This window comes from Prionailurus bengalensis, chromosome E4 (assembly GCF_016509475.1).
Source record: "Prionailurus bengalensis isolate Pbe53 chromosome E4, Fcat_Pben_1.1_paternal_pri, whole genome shotgun sequence".
Taxonomy (NCBI): Eukaryota; Metazoa; Chordata; class Mammalia; order Carnivora; family Felidae; genus Prionailurus; species Prionailurus bengalensis.
This window is the reverse complement of record NC_057360.1, coordinates 41221271-41236242: the sequence shown is the minus strand read 5'-3', so window position 1 is coordinate 41236242 and position 14972 is coordinate 41221271. Positions and strand designations below refer to the sequence as shown.

The window sequence follows — 14972 nt, the reverse complement described above, 5'->3', positions numbered from 1 at the left end:
TCCTTGCCTTTATCAGAACTGCTAACTAGTAGCAAGTGAATAATAATACCTTCTTTCTCTAGCTGAATACATATGGTTCATTCACTTCCTGAATACTTGTTCAGGACCTGCTGTATAGCAGGCACTAGAGGAGAACAAGTAAATGATGGCAAAACACTGTCAAACTGTGATTAAAGAAAGGCCAAGAATAAAAGCTAAGAATCGGGCTCTACCCCTTCCCTATAAATAAATTAAAAATTAGGAGTGAGGCTAACTTATCTCTATCTTTAGAATATCCATTTTCAATTTAAACATGGAACTTTGGGAGCAATAGCCAACTCGTAAAATTTTTTTAAGTTTCTTTATTTCTGACAGAGAGAGAGAGAGAGAGAGAGAGAGAGAGAGAATCCAAAGCAGGCTCCAGGCTCTGACCTGTCAGTACAGAGCCCGATGTGGGGCTCAAACTCACAAACTGTGAGATCATGACCTGAGCCGAAGTCAGGCGCTTAACCGACTGAGCCACCCAGGTGCCCCAAGCAGTAGCCAACTCTTAAATTACTACAGATAAAATCTAAAGAAATCATTGAATGCTCTGTTAGTCTGGTCCTTACAGAAGCATTCACCAAGAAGAAATTAAGTATGCAAAGATTTTATTAGGGGAAATGCTTATACGTAAAAGAAAACATAAACGGAGTCATAGAAGGTAGGGAGAACCATTAGGCTGTGATGCAGGTCTGAGCCCCCGTGAAGAAAAGAGGGAGAGAAGGTTGAAAGAAGTGTCCTAGAACTGCCTTGCAATCTAAGAAAGGCTCAGCAAAGCCCTTTGTTTGGGAGGAGTCCTTGATCCAAAGTCCACTGACAAAGAGTCCCTTTTACCCTAGAAAGGGTCTACCTTAGCACGTCTCCCATACCCAGTAATCAGCCCTTGGGAGACATGACCTGGGCCTGGGTGCAGATTCAGTGATGAAATCCAAAGCAGCAGCGGGGCCCTGCTTTGATTACATTCAGTGAGTAATTTAAGAGGTACGTTTTCTTGTCTGCCATGCTCTAGTAGGGCAAAAATGCAATGTATTCTGCCTAGCTGATTTTAGCGATTCACCCTATACTCTGTGTGCTTGATCTAGAGTTCCAAGGTCAATTCCTTGTTTTCTGTTACTGAAACCCTTTAACATAAATATCAAAACCATAAACGCAGGATGATGTATGAAACCAGACTGACTTACCTTACCCAGCCCCCGCCTTCCAGAATGGGCCTAAAAAAAGTCAGAATAAGTTTGGGCTGTAGGATATTGGGTCAGATATCCAAATGACTGGAAATATACTGTGTAGGAAGGAGAGTATCCCCATGACTTAAAGACCTAAAACTTTCACATTATGAAAAAACTCAGTTTACAAGAGAGGAATTAGGCAATATCATTAAAGTGCCATTTTGCATCCAGAAGACATGGGATTATTTTTACCTTTTTTTTTTTAAGATTTTATTTTTAAGTAGTCTCTACACCCAATGTGGGACTCAAACTCAACAACCCCAAGATCAAGAGTTTCACACTCCGCTGACTGGGCCAGTCAGGCACCCCTATTTTTACTTTTTATTTAAATTGTACATATTTTTGGGGCGCCTGGGTGGCTCAGTTGGTTAAGCGTCCGACTTCGGCTCAGGTCACGATCTCACAGTTCGTGAGTTCGAGCCCCGCGTTGGGCTCTGTGCTGACAGCTCAGAGCCTGGAGCCTGTTTCAGATTCTGTGTCTCCCTCTCTCTGACCCTCCCCCGTTCATGCTCTGTCTCTCTCTGTCTCAAAAATAAATAAACGTGAAAAAAAATTTTTTTAATAAATAAATAAATTGTACATATTTTTTTAACTTTATTATTTTTAATTTTTAAAAACAAGTTTATTTAATTTTGAGAGAGAGAGAGAGAGAGAGAGACAGAGTGAGAGTGGGGGAGGTGCAGAGAGAGAGGGAGATACAGAATCAGAAGCAGGCTCCAGGCTCCGAGGTTAGTACAGAGCCCGATGCAGGGCCGCTCGAATCCATGGGCTGTGAGATCATGACCTGAGCCAAATCGGATGCCCAACCAAGTGAGCCACTCAGGCACCCCAAGCTTATTTATTTATTTTGAGACAGAGACAGAGACAAAGAATCCCGGGCAGGCTCTGCACGGTCAGCGCATAGCCTGATGCGGGGCTTGAACCCACGAACCCTGAGATCATGACCTGAGCCAAAGTCAGACGCTCAACTGACTGAGCCCACACGTGCTCCAAATTGTATTTTTAATATTTTTAATCCACCATGATGAAAAGTTCAAAAGACACAAAAAGATATAGAGGGGAAATCTCTTTCCCCCACTGTCTCACAACCAATCAGTTCGTCTCTCCAAAGAAACCAACATTTTGTGTCTTCCCAGATGCGTTTTATACATATACAGGCAAATGTGAATATTAAAATTTCCCCAAACTTTTACACAATATCAACCTATACACACTGTTCACGGCTTCTTGGTATTGGATTGTATGGATAGACCACACTTTATTGAGCCATTTCCCTACTGATGGATATTAAGTTTGTTTTCAATCTAATTTACAAACAACCTGGCACACATATCACTTTACATGTGCATGAGTACATCGGAAGGATACATTTATGAAAATCTCTTAGTTAAAGTTATCTTCATTCATTTTGGTGCACTTTTCCCAAATGCCCCCAACAGAACTTGTACCAATCCTCTATCTAAAGGATACTTCTAGGTCAAAAAGATATAATACGAAAGATGGAAATACTATGTAAAATCAGATCGCTGCTCTCTAGGCTATCGTTTTATCTGTAAAGAATCAAAGGCACCACGGAGGAAAATAGTACAGTAGTTCTCCCTTCTCCACAATTTCAGTTACCAGTTGTCACCATTATCCGAAAGCAGATGATCGGGTGCACATATTGCCAGCTTGGTGGCAGCCTAACGTTATGTCGCAGTGTCTATGTCATTCACTTCACGTCATCTCATCACGTAGAAATTTTATCTTCACACGTCATCACAAGAAGGGTGGGTACCGTACAATATTTCTGGAGACTACATTCACACAACTTTAATTTTAATATATTGTTATAGACTGTTTTATTATTAGTTATTGTTGTTATTCTCTTACTACGCTTAATTTAGCAATTAAACTTCATCATACCTACCATAGGAAAAAACACACTATATATATATATATATATACATATAGTGTTCAGTATTATCCATGGTTTCAGGCATCCACCAGGGGCCTTGGAACATATTCCCCAAGGATAAGAGGGAACTACTGTATAATGAAACATAATTACTTTGGACATTCACAGAAGTTGAATTAAGGGACCTCACTGCCCTCTGAACCACTAAGGTAAATGTGTCAAAATCAGCTAGAAGCAAAATTCCTAAACTGAACACTCAGCACCCAGGAGCTGGTGAAAAGTCAGCAAAACAGCAACAGGGGAGATGATGACTCCTGGGACTTCTAATACGACCCTTTGCAATTTCCCTCACAACGTCCAGCGTCTAGGGACAAGTTCCTTCCACTTGATTGTCCTGAAGTGCACGAAGCGGAGGAGAACCGCCTCGAGGGTGATGATAGGCCCCATTATGATGCAGAGAATGTTGAGGTGTGTGGAGCCCAGGGCTCAGAGGATTCTCCCCACAGCGATGGTCCGCTGGAAAAGGCCATTGTGGGCAATAGACGTGAAGAAATGTGAAGCCCCCGCGGGTTTTCTCGATGTGAGAGGGTTCCTGAATACCTGGCAGGTAAAACATACAGCCAGCTCCTCGGTTTAGAAACGTGGAATCCTGGGGGCGCCTGGGTGGCTCAGTCTGTTGAACGACCGGCTTCGGCTCAGGTCACGATCTTGCGGTACGTGGGTTCGAGCCCGAGTCAGGCTCTGTGCTGACAGCTCAGAGCCTGGAGTCTGCTTCCATTCTCTGTCTCCTCTCTCTGCCCCTCCCCCACTCGTGCCTCATGCTCTATCTCTCAAAGATAAGTAAAAACATTTTTTAAAATTAAGAAAAAAAAAAGGAAATGTGGAATCCTGTCAATATGCCCTTTCTGGGGAGACTCAGGGAGAGTCTGGCCTCAGCCAATCACGGGGCAAGAGGGCTATACACCCCGCCCCTCGCTGCCCGACCCCACCCTGCCCCACCCTTTCTTTCCGCCTTCCTCTAAGCGGGCCGAAAACCGCACCCAGCCTACCTGCGGGTCACGTGACACCGCCGCCTCACGTGACGCAGACCCAGGGCAGGGAGGAGGCGGGCCTCGAGCTGCATTACGTCATCACGTCGCGCGGCCGCGGAGACTAGAGCCGGGACTACCACCTTGACGGCTCCAGAGCCTCCGGGTCGGGGCGGCGGCGGCGGCGGCGGCGCTTGGGCTCCTCCTGAGCCGCCTGCTGGCCCCGCGCGCCACCCGATCCCCTCGAGCTGGGAACGGACCCGGCGCCGCTGGTTGGGCCCGCGAGCGGAGGTGAGTTGCACGGTGGTGGTGGCAGGCAGCCTTTCCTTTCCTAGCCCCAGATTCCAGCTTACGGCCCTGCCCCCAACCATCGTCTCCCTCCGGGTTGCAACGGAGAGACGAAGGGAGCGAAGGGAGGTCTGCGGGGCTGGGGCGCCCCCGTCGCAACTTCGCCCTGACCGCGCCCTTCCAGGACCTCCCCCTGGAGCTGCCGGCTCTGTTCCCGTGTTGTCAGCGGGGGGGACTGCCCTTCCTTCTCTTCTCCTACCTGAAATTTAGCCTTTCCAAAATTTGACACCTTTTCTCTCTCAGCCCCTCCCCGAGTCTTCCAGGGTGCAGCTCCTCTGTTCAGATGTTAACGGAAGTTCCCGAATAGGTAACCTCAAAAAGATGAGAGTGATGTGGCTGAGGTTTTGCCTGATGAGGCAGGAATCCCCAAGGAGGAAGAGTACAGTGCATTAGGGTTACTGTCAGTTTTGACACTGACACCGTAAAGCCCAGTCCTAGGCTGAGCCCTGTGGTTAACAGTAAGTGGGTATCTGTTCAGACTTTTCTTACATCTCCAGAGTTGGAAGTAAGTTGACTTAAGGAAACTCTTTTTGAAAAACTTTGTATGCTTTGATGAATCACCTCCTTTTCTGTAAAATGGATCTTGCAGAGTTTTTGGAGGGATTTTCTAGAGTACTTATAAAATAATATGGTAACTGTACATAGGAGCAGATGAGAATTTAGGATCTTGTTTGTGCCAGTCAAAAATTATGGTCGTGAGTTGTGGACTCTTGAAGATTGTAGTTTGATTTTTTTTTCCTTTGGATCATTTCAGAAAGTTATAGATTCCAGTAAGACTGTCTTAATAACCCTGCCATTTCATTCCCCAGAAATTTTCCTTGAAGCAAAAAGAGTGTCACTGAAGCTTGTCAACAATCAAAAAAGTAAAAAGTACATTTTTTAATGTACTTAGTTTATTTGATGCATACAAGTGAACTTTGCAAGTGACTGCTTATGGCAGTAAAATTAGAGGAGTTTTAATAGGTTTCTATCCTAATAATTAGGCTCTTGGTTTCAGTATAGAAGAATTACTACTGGGCGGTTGCTAATAATGTAGAGTAGGAAGACCCTTCAATAGAAGAGATTCAATAACTTAATCACATGAGAGGCACTTGGGTGGCTCAGTTGGTTAAGCTTCCAACTCCTGATTTGGGCTTAGGTCAGGATCTCAATGTTCCTGAGTTGGAGTCCTGCCCCGGCATTGGGCTCTGCTCTGACAACATGGAGCCTGCTTGGGATTCTCTCTCTTCCTCTCTCACTGTCCCTTCCCTGCTGGCATGCTACACGTTTTAAAATAAAAAATTTAATCACATGAAAATCTGTAGATAAGCTTGCAGTGTTTCCATTATTCAGGGTAGGTATTGGTCCTCATTTGAAATGTCATTTTAAGAAGAAATCCAAATATATTTGGAAGTCACAAATAATTCTTTGCATACTTCTTTAGGAAAAGTTCGTTTTCACTGACTGGCCTTTATTGCTATAAGGTGAATACACAATTTTTCTTTTCTTGCTTTTAATTTCTAAACATTCTGTACACCTGCCAGAATAGGAAAACTATATAAACAGGAAAAAATATATAAATATATGAAAAATATATAAAACAAGATCCTACCTTCTAAGTACTTATCTCCTTATTCTTTAAATAATAATGATATCGCACCTTTAAGAGATTTTATCTTCTCATTTTATCATGTGAGATAACAGCACTGTGAAGACATATGATATATGTGTGGTTTCTTTATATTTCGAGTACAGTTGAGTATTGATTATAGTGTTGAGTGGTAGGGGCTCTCGATACTGGAATTCAGAGGAAGAATCGTTGTTATTTGGGATTATTAGTGGCTAGATTGTGGTGGTAAGACCAGTAATAGGAATGCTCTCTACTTAATATCTGAGGAAGCCTCCTTAATTTGTATTGATAATTGAACATTTTTAGTTGTCCTAGTCCCTCAAGTATGTTCTGGGTTTATTTTCTTTTTCTCTTGTTGCAGAATCCAAGGACCCCTTTCGTTCTTTCTCCACATTGCTTGATGGGAGGCATTATGGCCCCCAAAGACATAATGACAAATACTCATGCTAAATCCATCCTCAATTCAATGAACTCCCTCCGGAAGAGCAATACCCTCTGCGATGTCACACTGAGAGTAGAGCAGAAAGACTTCCCTGCCCATCGGATTGTGTTGGCCGCCTGTAGCGATTACTTCTGTGCCATGTTCACTAGTGAGGTAAGTGGTTAAGTTTTCACCTTACAAATGAAAGTCACACATGTAACCTTTTAGTTGTCTCATTTCAGTGACTCAAATGATACAAGTTTGATAGAATAGTGAATTTCTGTGGTGTGGTGGTTCAGTGCACAGACTCTGGTCAAGATCTGCCTTTTGACTGTGTCTTAGTTTCCCCATCTCCAAATTAGGAATCACAGCAATGTGCAATCACATATGGTTATTGTGACAGTTATTTGAGAAAATCACATATGAAGTGCTTGCAACAGCATCGGGCATGTGGTAAAACACAAATGTCAGCTACTGGATTTTACTTATTGTTTATTTATTTATTTATTTTTAATGTTTGTTTTTGAGAGAGAGAGAGAGAGAGAGAGAGACAGAGCACGAGTGGGGGAGGGGTAGAGGGCAAGAGGGAGACACAGAATCTGAAGCAGGCTCCAGGCTTTGAGCTGTCAGCACAGAGCCCAACGCGGGGCTTGAACCCATGGACCACAAAATCGTGACCTGAGCTGAAGTCAGACTTTTAACTGACTAAGCCACCCAGGTGCTCCGGATTTTACTTACTTTTTTTTTTTTTTAATTTTTTTTTTTTTAATGTTTGTTTTTGGGGGAGAGAGAGAGACAGAGACAGAGTGTGAGCTGGGGAAGAGGCAGAGAGAGGGAGACACAGAATCCAAAGCAGGCTCTAGGCTCTGAGCTGCCAGCACAGAGCCCAACGCGGGGCTCGAACTCACAAGCCGCGAGATCATGACCGAGCCGAGGTCGGACGCTTAACCGACTGAGCCACCCAGGCGCCCCAGATTTTACTTTTAAAATTTGGTTTCCTATTTTTCTCCTTCCAAAGTCTAATATTTTATTTATTCTACTTATTTTTTAACGTTTATTTATTTATCTTGAGAGAGAGGGCATGCTTGCACGCGCATGGCGAGCAGGAGAAGGTCAGAGGGAGAAAGCAGGCTCTGTGCTGTCAGCATGGAGTTGGACGTGGGGCTTGATTTCATGAACTGCAAGATCATGACCTGAGCTGAAATCAAAAGTCAGGTGCTCAACGAACTGAGCCACCTAGGCGCCCCCAAAATCTAATATTTTAAAGTGAATACTAGGATGGTAAGGGAGAGGGAAGGAAAGAGGAGTGTAGGATTCAGTCCTCATCCACCTAACAGCATATGAAGAAAATCAGTATTCATTCTACCAATGTAGAGTGTAGTGTAATTTCAAATGAGAGGAAGAGGACTTAACAAATAACTCAATGACTGCATGGGTATATACAGTATAACTTGGGGAAAAAATGCTGACTATGGAGTGTAAGCAGTAAAAGAGAATAAGGAAAAGGTTGGCTTGACAAGAAAAAAGGTTGTGCTTGCAGGTATTAAGAAAGACTGCTTGGGGCACTTGGGTGGCTCAGTTGGTTAAGCATCTGACTTTGGCTCAGGTCATGATCTCATGGCTCGTGAGTTCGAGCCCCACGTTGGGCTCTCCTCTCTGCTGTCAGTGTGGAGTCCACTTCAGATCCTCTGTCCCCCAATCTCTCTGTCCCTCCCTGCTCATGCACGCTCTCTTCCCCTCTCTCTCAAAAATAAAAATAAACAAAGAAAGACTGCTTTAGTAATTGACAGAACTTTTAAAACATAGAGTAAGGCTGTTGAATATATTGTGAATTACTCTTAGCTGAACAGCAGAAAGCACCGCAACTTTTTTTATTTTTCAAAATCTCAAGTCTGATTTTTAAATTTTAAATAAATTATCTTGAATTTTTTAACCTCGAGTGATGAGTACACCAATGTGTATTATATCACATACTTATACTTAAATACGCCTGAAATATCTCATTGTATCAACACTTTTTTAAAAATCTTTTTAACCACCAGTATTTTTTTTTTAAGTTAATCTCATCATCTTAGTGAAGATGTTGCTGTTGGATCAGAATAAGAGAGGTGGTAACATAATAATAACAATAACTACCTTTTATGGGGCAGGTACTGTGTTGGGTGATTGCTGTATGTTATTCACCCTAGGGTTAGATGTTACCATCTCATTTTACAAATGAATAAACAAGGTCTTATATATTAAATGACTTGCCCAAGATCACATGGCTTATAAGTGACAGAGATGGGGTTTAATCCTAAATTTTCTGACTCTAAACCCATACAATATATGCTGTATCCGAAAAGCTACAAACATGCTGTATTGCTCTGTACAGATCTTACTTACTTGCTTTATACACATTTTAACTACTGTGCTTCCTTAGCCTCTGATATATGGGTTTTTATATTCTCCAATTTCAAAGCCAAAATAATTTATGGTTCTCTGAGCCAGTGCTCGGTCACATGGCTGGTAGGAAAAACATGGAAACCTGACAGATCATTCCAGCTACTTCAGGCTAATTTTAAAATGCTCTTGTGTAATATAACATCACAGATCCCTATCCCATATTGTCCTCCAGAAAGAATATCTGCCCAAGAGCATCAGAAGCAGTTGGCATTTAACTGGGTAAGGACGGTTCTCTCAGCAGCTGCTGAGCATGAAGGTACTAATGGATCAGGACTGCTGACTGCTAATTACATAGCGTGCATCCTGTTCTCTGTGAGCTGGAGGAAAATAGTCTGTCTTTGCTCTCTCTGCACATTCAGAGTGGTAAGGAGTTCTCTGAAAGAATTCTCTCTTTTTTCTCACCAGGGACCATTTTATAGTTTTTCTTTAAAAACTGGTATTAGGCAAGAAAATGCCAGATGGTTTTGTCTTTGTTTTTAAGAGTAATTGACATAAAGGAGAGGGTTCAGAGACCTGGGTCCTAGGCTCAATTCTCTTAACAATGCTGTGTGAACTCTGGCAGCCATTTAACTTCACTGGGTTGATCTTTAAAATAAAGTAGTTGAACTAGATGATTTCATTTTTCTCTTCCCGCCCTAAAATGCTCTTCAAATGTGGTCCAATTAAAGTGTCATTTGAGTGAGGCAAGAGGACCTGAGTTTCATCTGTCTCTTGCTAGTTAAGAGACCTTGGTTAAGTCACATAACTTCTTTGAACCTTAGATCCTTTTTGTCATAAATGGCAATAATATCAACCTCTAACTACTTTACCAGGTTGCTGTGAGAATCAGGTGAAATAATAGTAAGAAGCACTCTGAAAAATTGTAAAGCAAATATTAGTGTGAAATGATACTATAAATTGCTCTGAGTTCATAGATAGTGAAATATTTTCATATTTATTTGATGGGAAAATAGTTCATTGAATAAGAAGTTTTAGGAATAAATGTACTTATATATTTCTGCTGCTTGTATACATACTATGTGCAGAGTTAACAAATGTTTTTACAAAACAATGTTCTAGTGACGTTTTTTGTGTGTGTTTATCTTTGAGAGAGAGAGAAAGAGTGGGGGAGGGGCAGAGAGAGGGACGCAGAGGATCCTAAGTGGGTTCTGTGCTGACAGCAGAGAGCCTGATGCGGGGCTCAAACTTATGGACCGTGAGATCATGACCTGAGCCAAAGTTGGATGCTTAACCGACTGAGCCACCCAGGTGCCCTGCTTACGAGTGCTATTTTTAATGTTAGGGATTGATTTTGTTCTTGGCTTTGGTAGAGAATACTTTTTGATTATTATTCTTTTGGGCTGATGGCGGAATCAAAGATGATAAAGATGTGTAGTTCATAATGGAAGTGCACTGCAATTTTGTGAGTAATTCGAATTTCCAACTAAGGTTAAGTTGTAGTAAGAGTTTCATAAGGTAATCGATTTTTAGACAGTTTACTGTCCTGTAAAATTAAAGATTTATACCCTTAGCCGAACAATTTTCTATGATTATCCAGGCCTCTTCAATACTCATAATTCCAATGATGCATTCTGGGACTAAATATACCACTAAACAATTAGTGAAAATAGTCAAAATAGCCAATATAGCCAAAAGAGTCAATCTGATGTTTAGAAAAAGTACCAATTCAGTTATATCCAGTGTCACAGTAGAATGCCCCTTAAGATGACCTGAATATTTGGTCATTACTAAATGTACTTGGGGGTGCCTGGGTGGCTTAGTCAGTTAAGCGTCTGTCTGACTTTGTTTCAGGTCATGGTCTCACGGTTCATGAGTTTGAGCCGTGCGTCAGGCTCTGTGCTGACAACCTGCTTCAGATTCCGTAGCTCCCTCTCTCTCTGCCCCTCCCCCGATTGTGCTCTCCCTTTCTCTCTCTCATAAATAAACAGTGGGAGAAAAAAAAAAAGTACTCGAAGAACAAATAGAACAATAATGAGTAGTCATGAGTCTGGAGCTGTAAGCCACAGAGTCCTCTACAAGCGTGAAATCTGATTGAAATTTTGTGTTTTATCTTAAAAGCTCTTGGACACTAGTACTGTGTTCACAGAACTTTTGGATTCAGTCCTGTAATAGATCTATGCTTGTTTTATTACAAAAGCAGTGTTTTAAATTATTCACTGGTGAAATTAATATTCCAGGGTGTCACCTCCCGGTGTGCTCTTGAGTAGCATGCAGCTGCCCCAAGTTGGACAAGCTACAAATACATGCCATGTTTGCTTCATACAAATCAAACAAATTAGACCATAATTTTTTATTTATTTATTTTTTGTTTTTTTTTAACGTTTTATTTATTTTTGAGACAGGGAGAGACAGAGCATGAACAGGGGAGGGTCAGAGCGAGGGAGACACAGAATCTGAAACAGGCTCCAGGCTCTGAGCTGTCAGCACATAGCCCGACATGGGGTTTGAACTCACGGACTGCGAGATCATGACCTGAGCCAAAGTCGGCCGCTTAACCGACTGAGCCACCCAGGCGCCCCGACCATAATTTTTTAAAGATGGGCGTTAATATTAACATCCCTTCAAGCTCTCGGATATGAGATTCTGCCTTTATCTCGTGGAATCATAACCACTGTTGTTTCATACCCTTTGAATTCTCAGCTTTCAGAGAAGGGGAAACCTTATGTTGATATTCAAGGCTTAACTGCTTCTACCATGGAGATTCTGTTGGACTTCGTGTACACTGAAACCGTACATGTGACGGTGGAGAATGTACAAGAACTGCTTCCTGCAGCCTGTCTGCTTCAGCTGAAAGGTACAGATGATAAAGTTGCTATTGCTCATGCCACGGTAGCCTTGGAAATACTTAGAATTAATCAGGTAAACTTAATCACGGAAATTATGGGAACAGACTGTGGACGCTCATGTTTACCGCCTGCGGCACAGAAGATCAGGTCTCAATCACAACGTCAAAGAACCTCTCCACATGTGGCCATTTGGCTCTTTAGAAGAGCATTTACGCCTTTTCTGTTTTTAAAAAAATGAAAGAGGGGATAACAGACACATTTTCTTACATGTATGTACATACTAGCTCTACAAGGAGACACAAGAAACTGATACTGTTCATCGCCTATATGGAAGGGAACGAGATGGCCAGGTGGAAAGGGAGGCTGGGGGGTTATTCATGGTAAACTCTTGTACTTTTAATTTTGAGCCACGTAAATTATGTATTGAAAATTTAAATTGGCACACAAAAATGAAAGTATATAATGTTTTCACAGGATATGGGGTGGTCCCCCTTCCTATTTCCAGACTGTCTTTCTTAACCTGCATTGATGTTTCTGTTATTTTTAGTATTTCTAAATGCCTGGTTGAAAGTGTTCTGTTTTTAATACATGATTGAAAAACAGTATTGAAGCTTTTGCATTAGTGCACAAATCAGGTTTATACTCTGAACTTTGCAATTAGAGAAATAAGGGGTTGTCGTTAGTAGCTCTTATTTTTCCTTGGCAGGAGTCTTTCAGTCAAGTTTTCATAGGGAGTAGAAATTAGGTACATTATGTTAAATTATGATTGGTTTTATAAAAGCTTGGTTCCCAGGAGTATGTTTTGTTTAATTGTGCCAGTGTCCATAGAAGCAATTTGTCTTGCTATACTTATTTTTAAAGCTGAAACAGAGGCACACAAGACCTTGCTTGAAGGTCGCACGACACATAAGACAGAAATTGGATTTGAATTCCTTAAGCATAAAATTTCTAATTTGATCCTTACCCGTGTTGAGCCAGGATTCCTCTGTTACTTTGTAGAGAAGATGTCTCCTTCCAAGAATATAGACCAACCAGTTCACACCTGGTCAAGTACCCTGAAGTGTTCATTGTCTGTGTTTGTCCTAGGTGTGAAGCAAGCCTGCTGTGAGTTCTTAGAAAGTCAGTTGGACCCCTCTAATTGCCTGGGTATCAGGGATTTTGCTGAAACTCACAATTGTGTTGACCTGATGCAAGCAGCTGAGGTTTTTAGTCAGAAGCATTTTCCGGAAGTGGTACAGCATGAAGAATTCATTCTTCTAAGTCAAGGAGAAGTGGAAAAGCTAATCAAGTGCGATGAAATTCAGGTACAAATTTGGCTTGGTATTGGGGTTTCTTCAAGACTGGAACATTACAAAACTTGGGAAGGGGGGGGGCACTCGGGTGACTCAGTTGGTTGAACGTCTGACTCTTGATCTCAGCTCAGGTCTTGATCTCAAGTCGTGAGTTAAAGCCCCGTGTTGGGCTCTGGGTTGGGTGTGGAACCTACTAAAAGAAAACAAACACAAAACTAGGAAAAAGCAAGGTGGATTTACTGTGTTTCTGTAGCAGGGCATCTTAATCAAGTGTCAGTATTGGCTCCAAAGGTTTCATTAAATACCCCTGAAATTTTATGCCAAATTTATGGGAGGGAGTTTTGGGAAGGAGTTAGCCACCTTCCTCAATATACAATCCCAATGGTTAAGAGTCACTATTGAAGAGACAGTGGTGTGGAGTAAGCAGAAATTTGAAGTAAAGAGATTTCTATAGAGCACTTCTGTATTACTCATTCACTCATTTTACAAACATTTACGGAGAATATCTACCCTACAGCAGTAGATATTCTGAATAAACTGTGCCACGTGCTATGGCTCCAAGAGTGAGTAAGATACAGTCCTTGTTTTCAGTAATTCACAACATAGTGGTAGAGACAGAGAAAGACAAAACTTAATAGAATATAGTGAGAATAATGAGGTTATTCAAAGTGAAGAAATTAGAAGAAAGAAGAGTAAACCTTTTACATTTAAATTAGACCAAAAAGGAAGTGGATCAAAAAGAAGTGAAAAAAAGGTTGGAAACCGTAAACAGGAGGCAGATCATGAGTGCCTAATGGGGGGGGGGGGGGGGCGGGTAATGAGGGAGTGGGGAGAAGGAACATACGAACTGTGTCTTGAAGGAGGTGTGTTTCACCCAGCAGAGGGGAAGCCACCTGGGCACAGGCAAGGGTTCAGTCACTTGGCCCAGCAAGAAGGATCTTAGGTCATCCTGATGCTAAGTCATAGTGCCAGTAGCCAGCAGAGTTTTTATTGCACAGAGGTCTGTAGTTAGGCTAACAATTAGAGTGACAATTGTTTCCCCTCGTCAGGAGAAATTCACTTCTCTAGGAAGGCTAAGAGTTCATTTGTTTTCCTCCCACTCTGCTCAGATAAATTTTGAATTAGTGGATTCCCGGAAGTTAGTGGCACCTCAATTTAAACAAGAGATATATTGGGAAGGAATCAAAATCTGATTAATATTCTAAATGCTATAGAAACTGGGGGTGCCTAGGTGGCTCAGGTGGTTAAGCATCTGACTTGGACTTAGGTCATGATCTCACAGTTTGTGAGTTTGAGCCCCGCTGCGAGCTTGTGCTGACAGCTCAGAGCCTGGAGCCTGCTTCAGATTCTGTGTCTGCCTCTCTCTCTCTGCCCCTTCCCTGCTCATACTCTGTGTGTGTGTGTGTGTGTGTGTCTCTCTCTCTCTAAACTAAATAAACATTGGGGCGCCTGGGTGGCTCAGTCAGTTAAGCGTCCGACTTCAACTCAGGTCATGATCTCGCAGTCCGTGAGTTCAAGCCTCGCGTCGGGCTCTGGGCTGACGGCTCAGAGCCTGGAGCCTGCTTCAGATTCTGTGTCTCCCTCTCTCTCTGACCCTCCCCCGTTCATGCTCTGTCTCTCTCTGTCTCAAAAATAAATAAATGTTTAAAAAGTATTTAAAAAAAAAAACTAAATAAACATTAAAATAAATAAATAAAAATTTAAAAAGTAAATGATGTAGAAGAAATTTGCTAAAGAAATCCTATAGTTTACTTTCATAAACCAAATGATAACTCTCTGATTTATTTTGTTAAAACTAGAATTTTCATGTAATATAATAAGATCTTAAGAATATTTATCATATTTTAGCCAACTTTTTCTTTTTGCCTTCCCCTACGGACTTACGAGGGAAAATTTATT

At 41.9% G+C, this 14972-nt stretch overlaps 1 protein-coding gene across 2 annotated transcripts in view; it reads left to right on the top strand.

Moving 5' to 3' along the window:
* Positions 1–3360: 3360 nt before the first annotated feature.
* The window catches only part of KLHL12 (kelch like family member 12), a 34220-nt gene continuing 22608 nt past the window's right edge, over positions 3361–14972 (top strand). The window contains exons 1-4 of one of the 2 annotated variants that reach the window (XM_043568160.1): positions 3361–3751; positions 6491–6724; positions 11636–11789; positions 12868–13085. In XM_043568160.1, the coding sequence (XP_043424095.1) occupies positions 3449–3751; positions 6491–6724; positions 11636–11789; positions 12868–13085 (909 nt within the window). In that variant the 5' untranslated portion in view covers positions 3361–3448. Of the gene's footprint in view, positions 3752–4263; positions 4464–6490; positions 6725–11635; positions 11790–12867; positions 13086–14972 lie in introns of those variants that run through there. The other variant, XM_043568161.1, reaches the window with a different exon arrangement.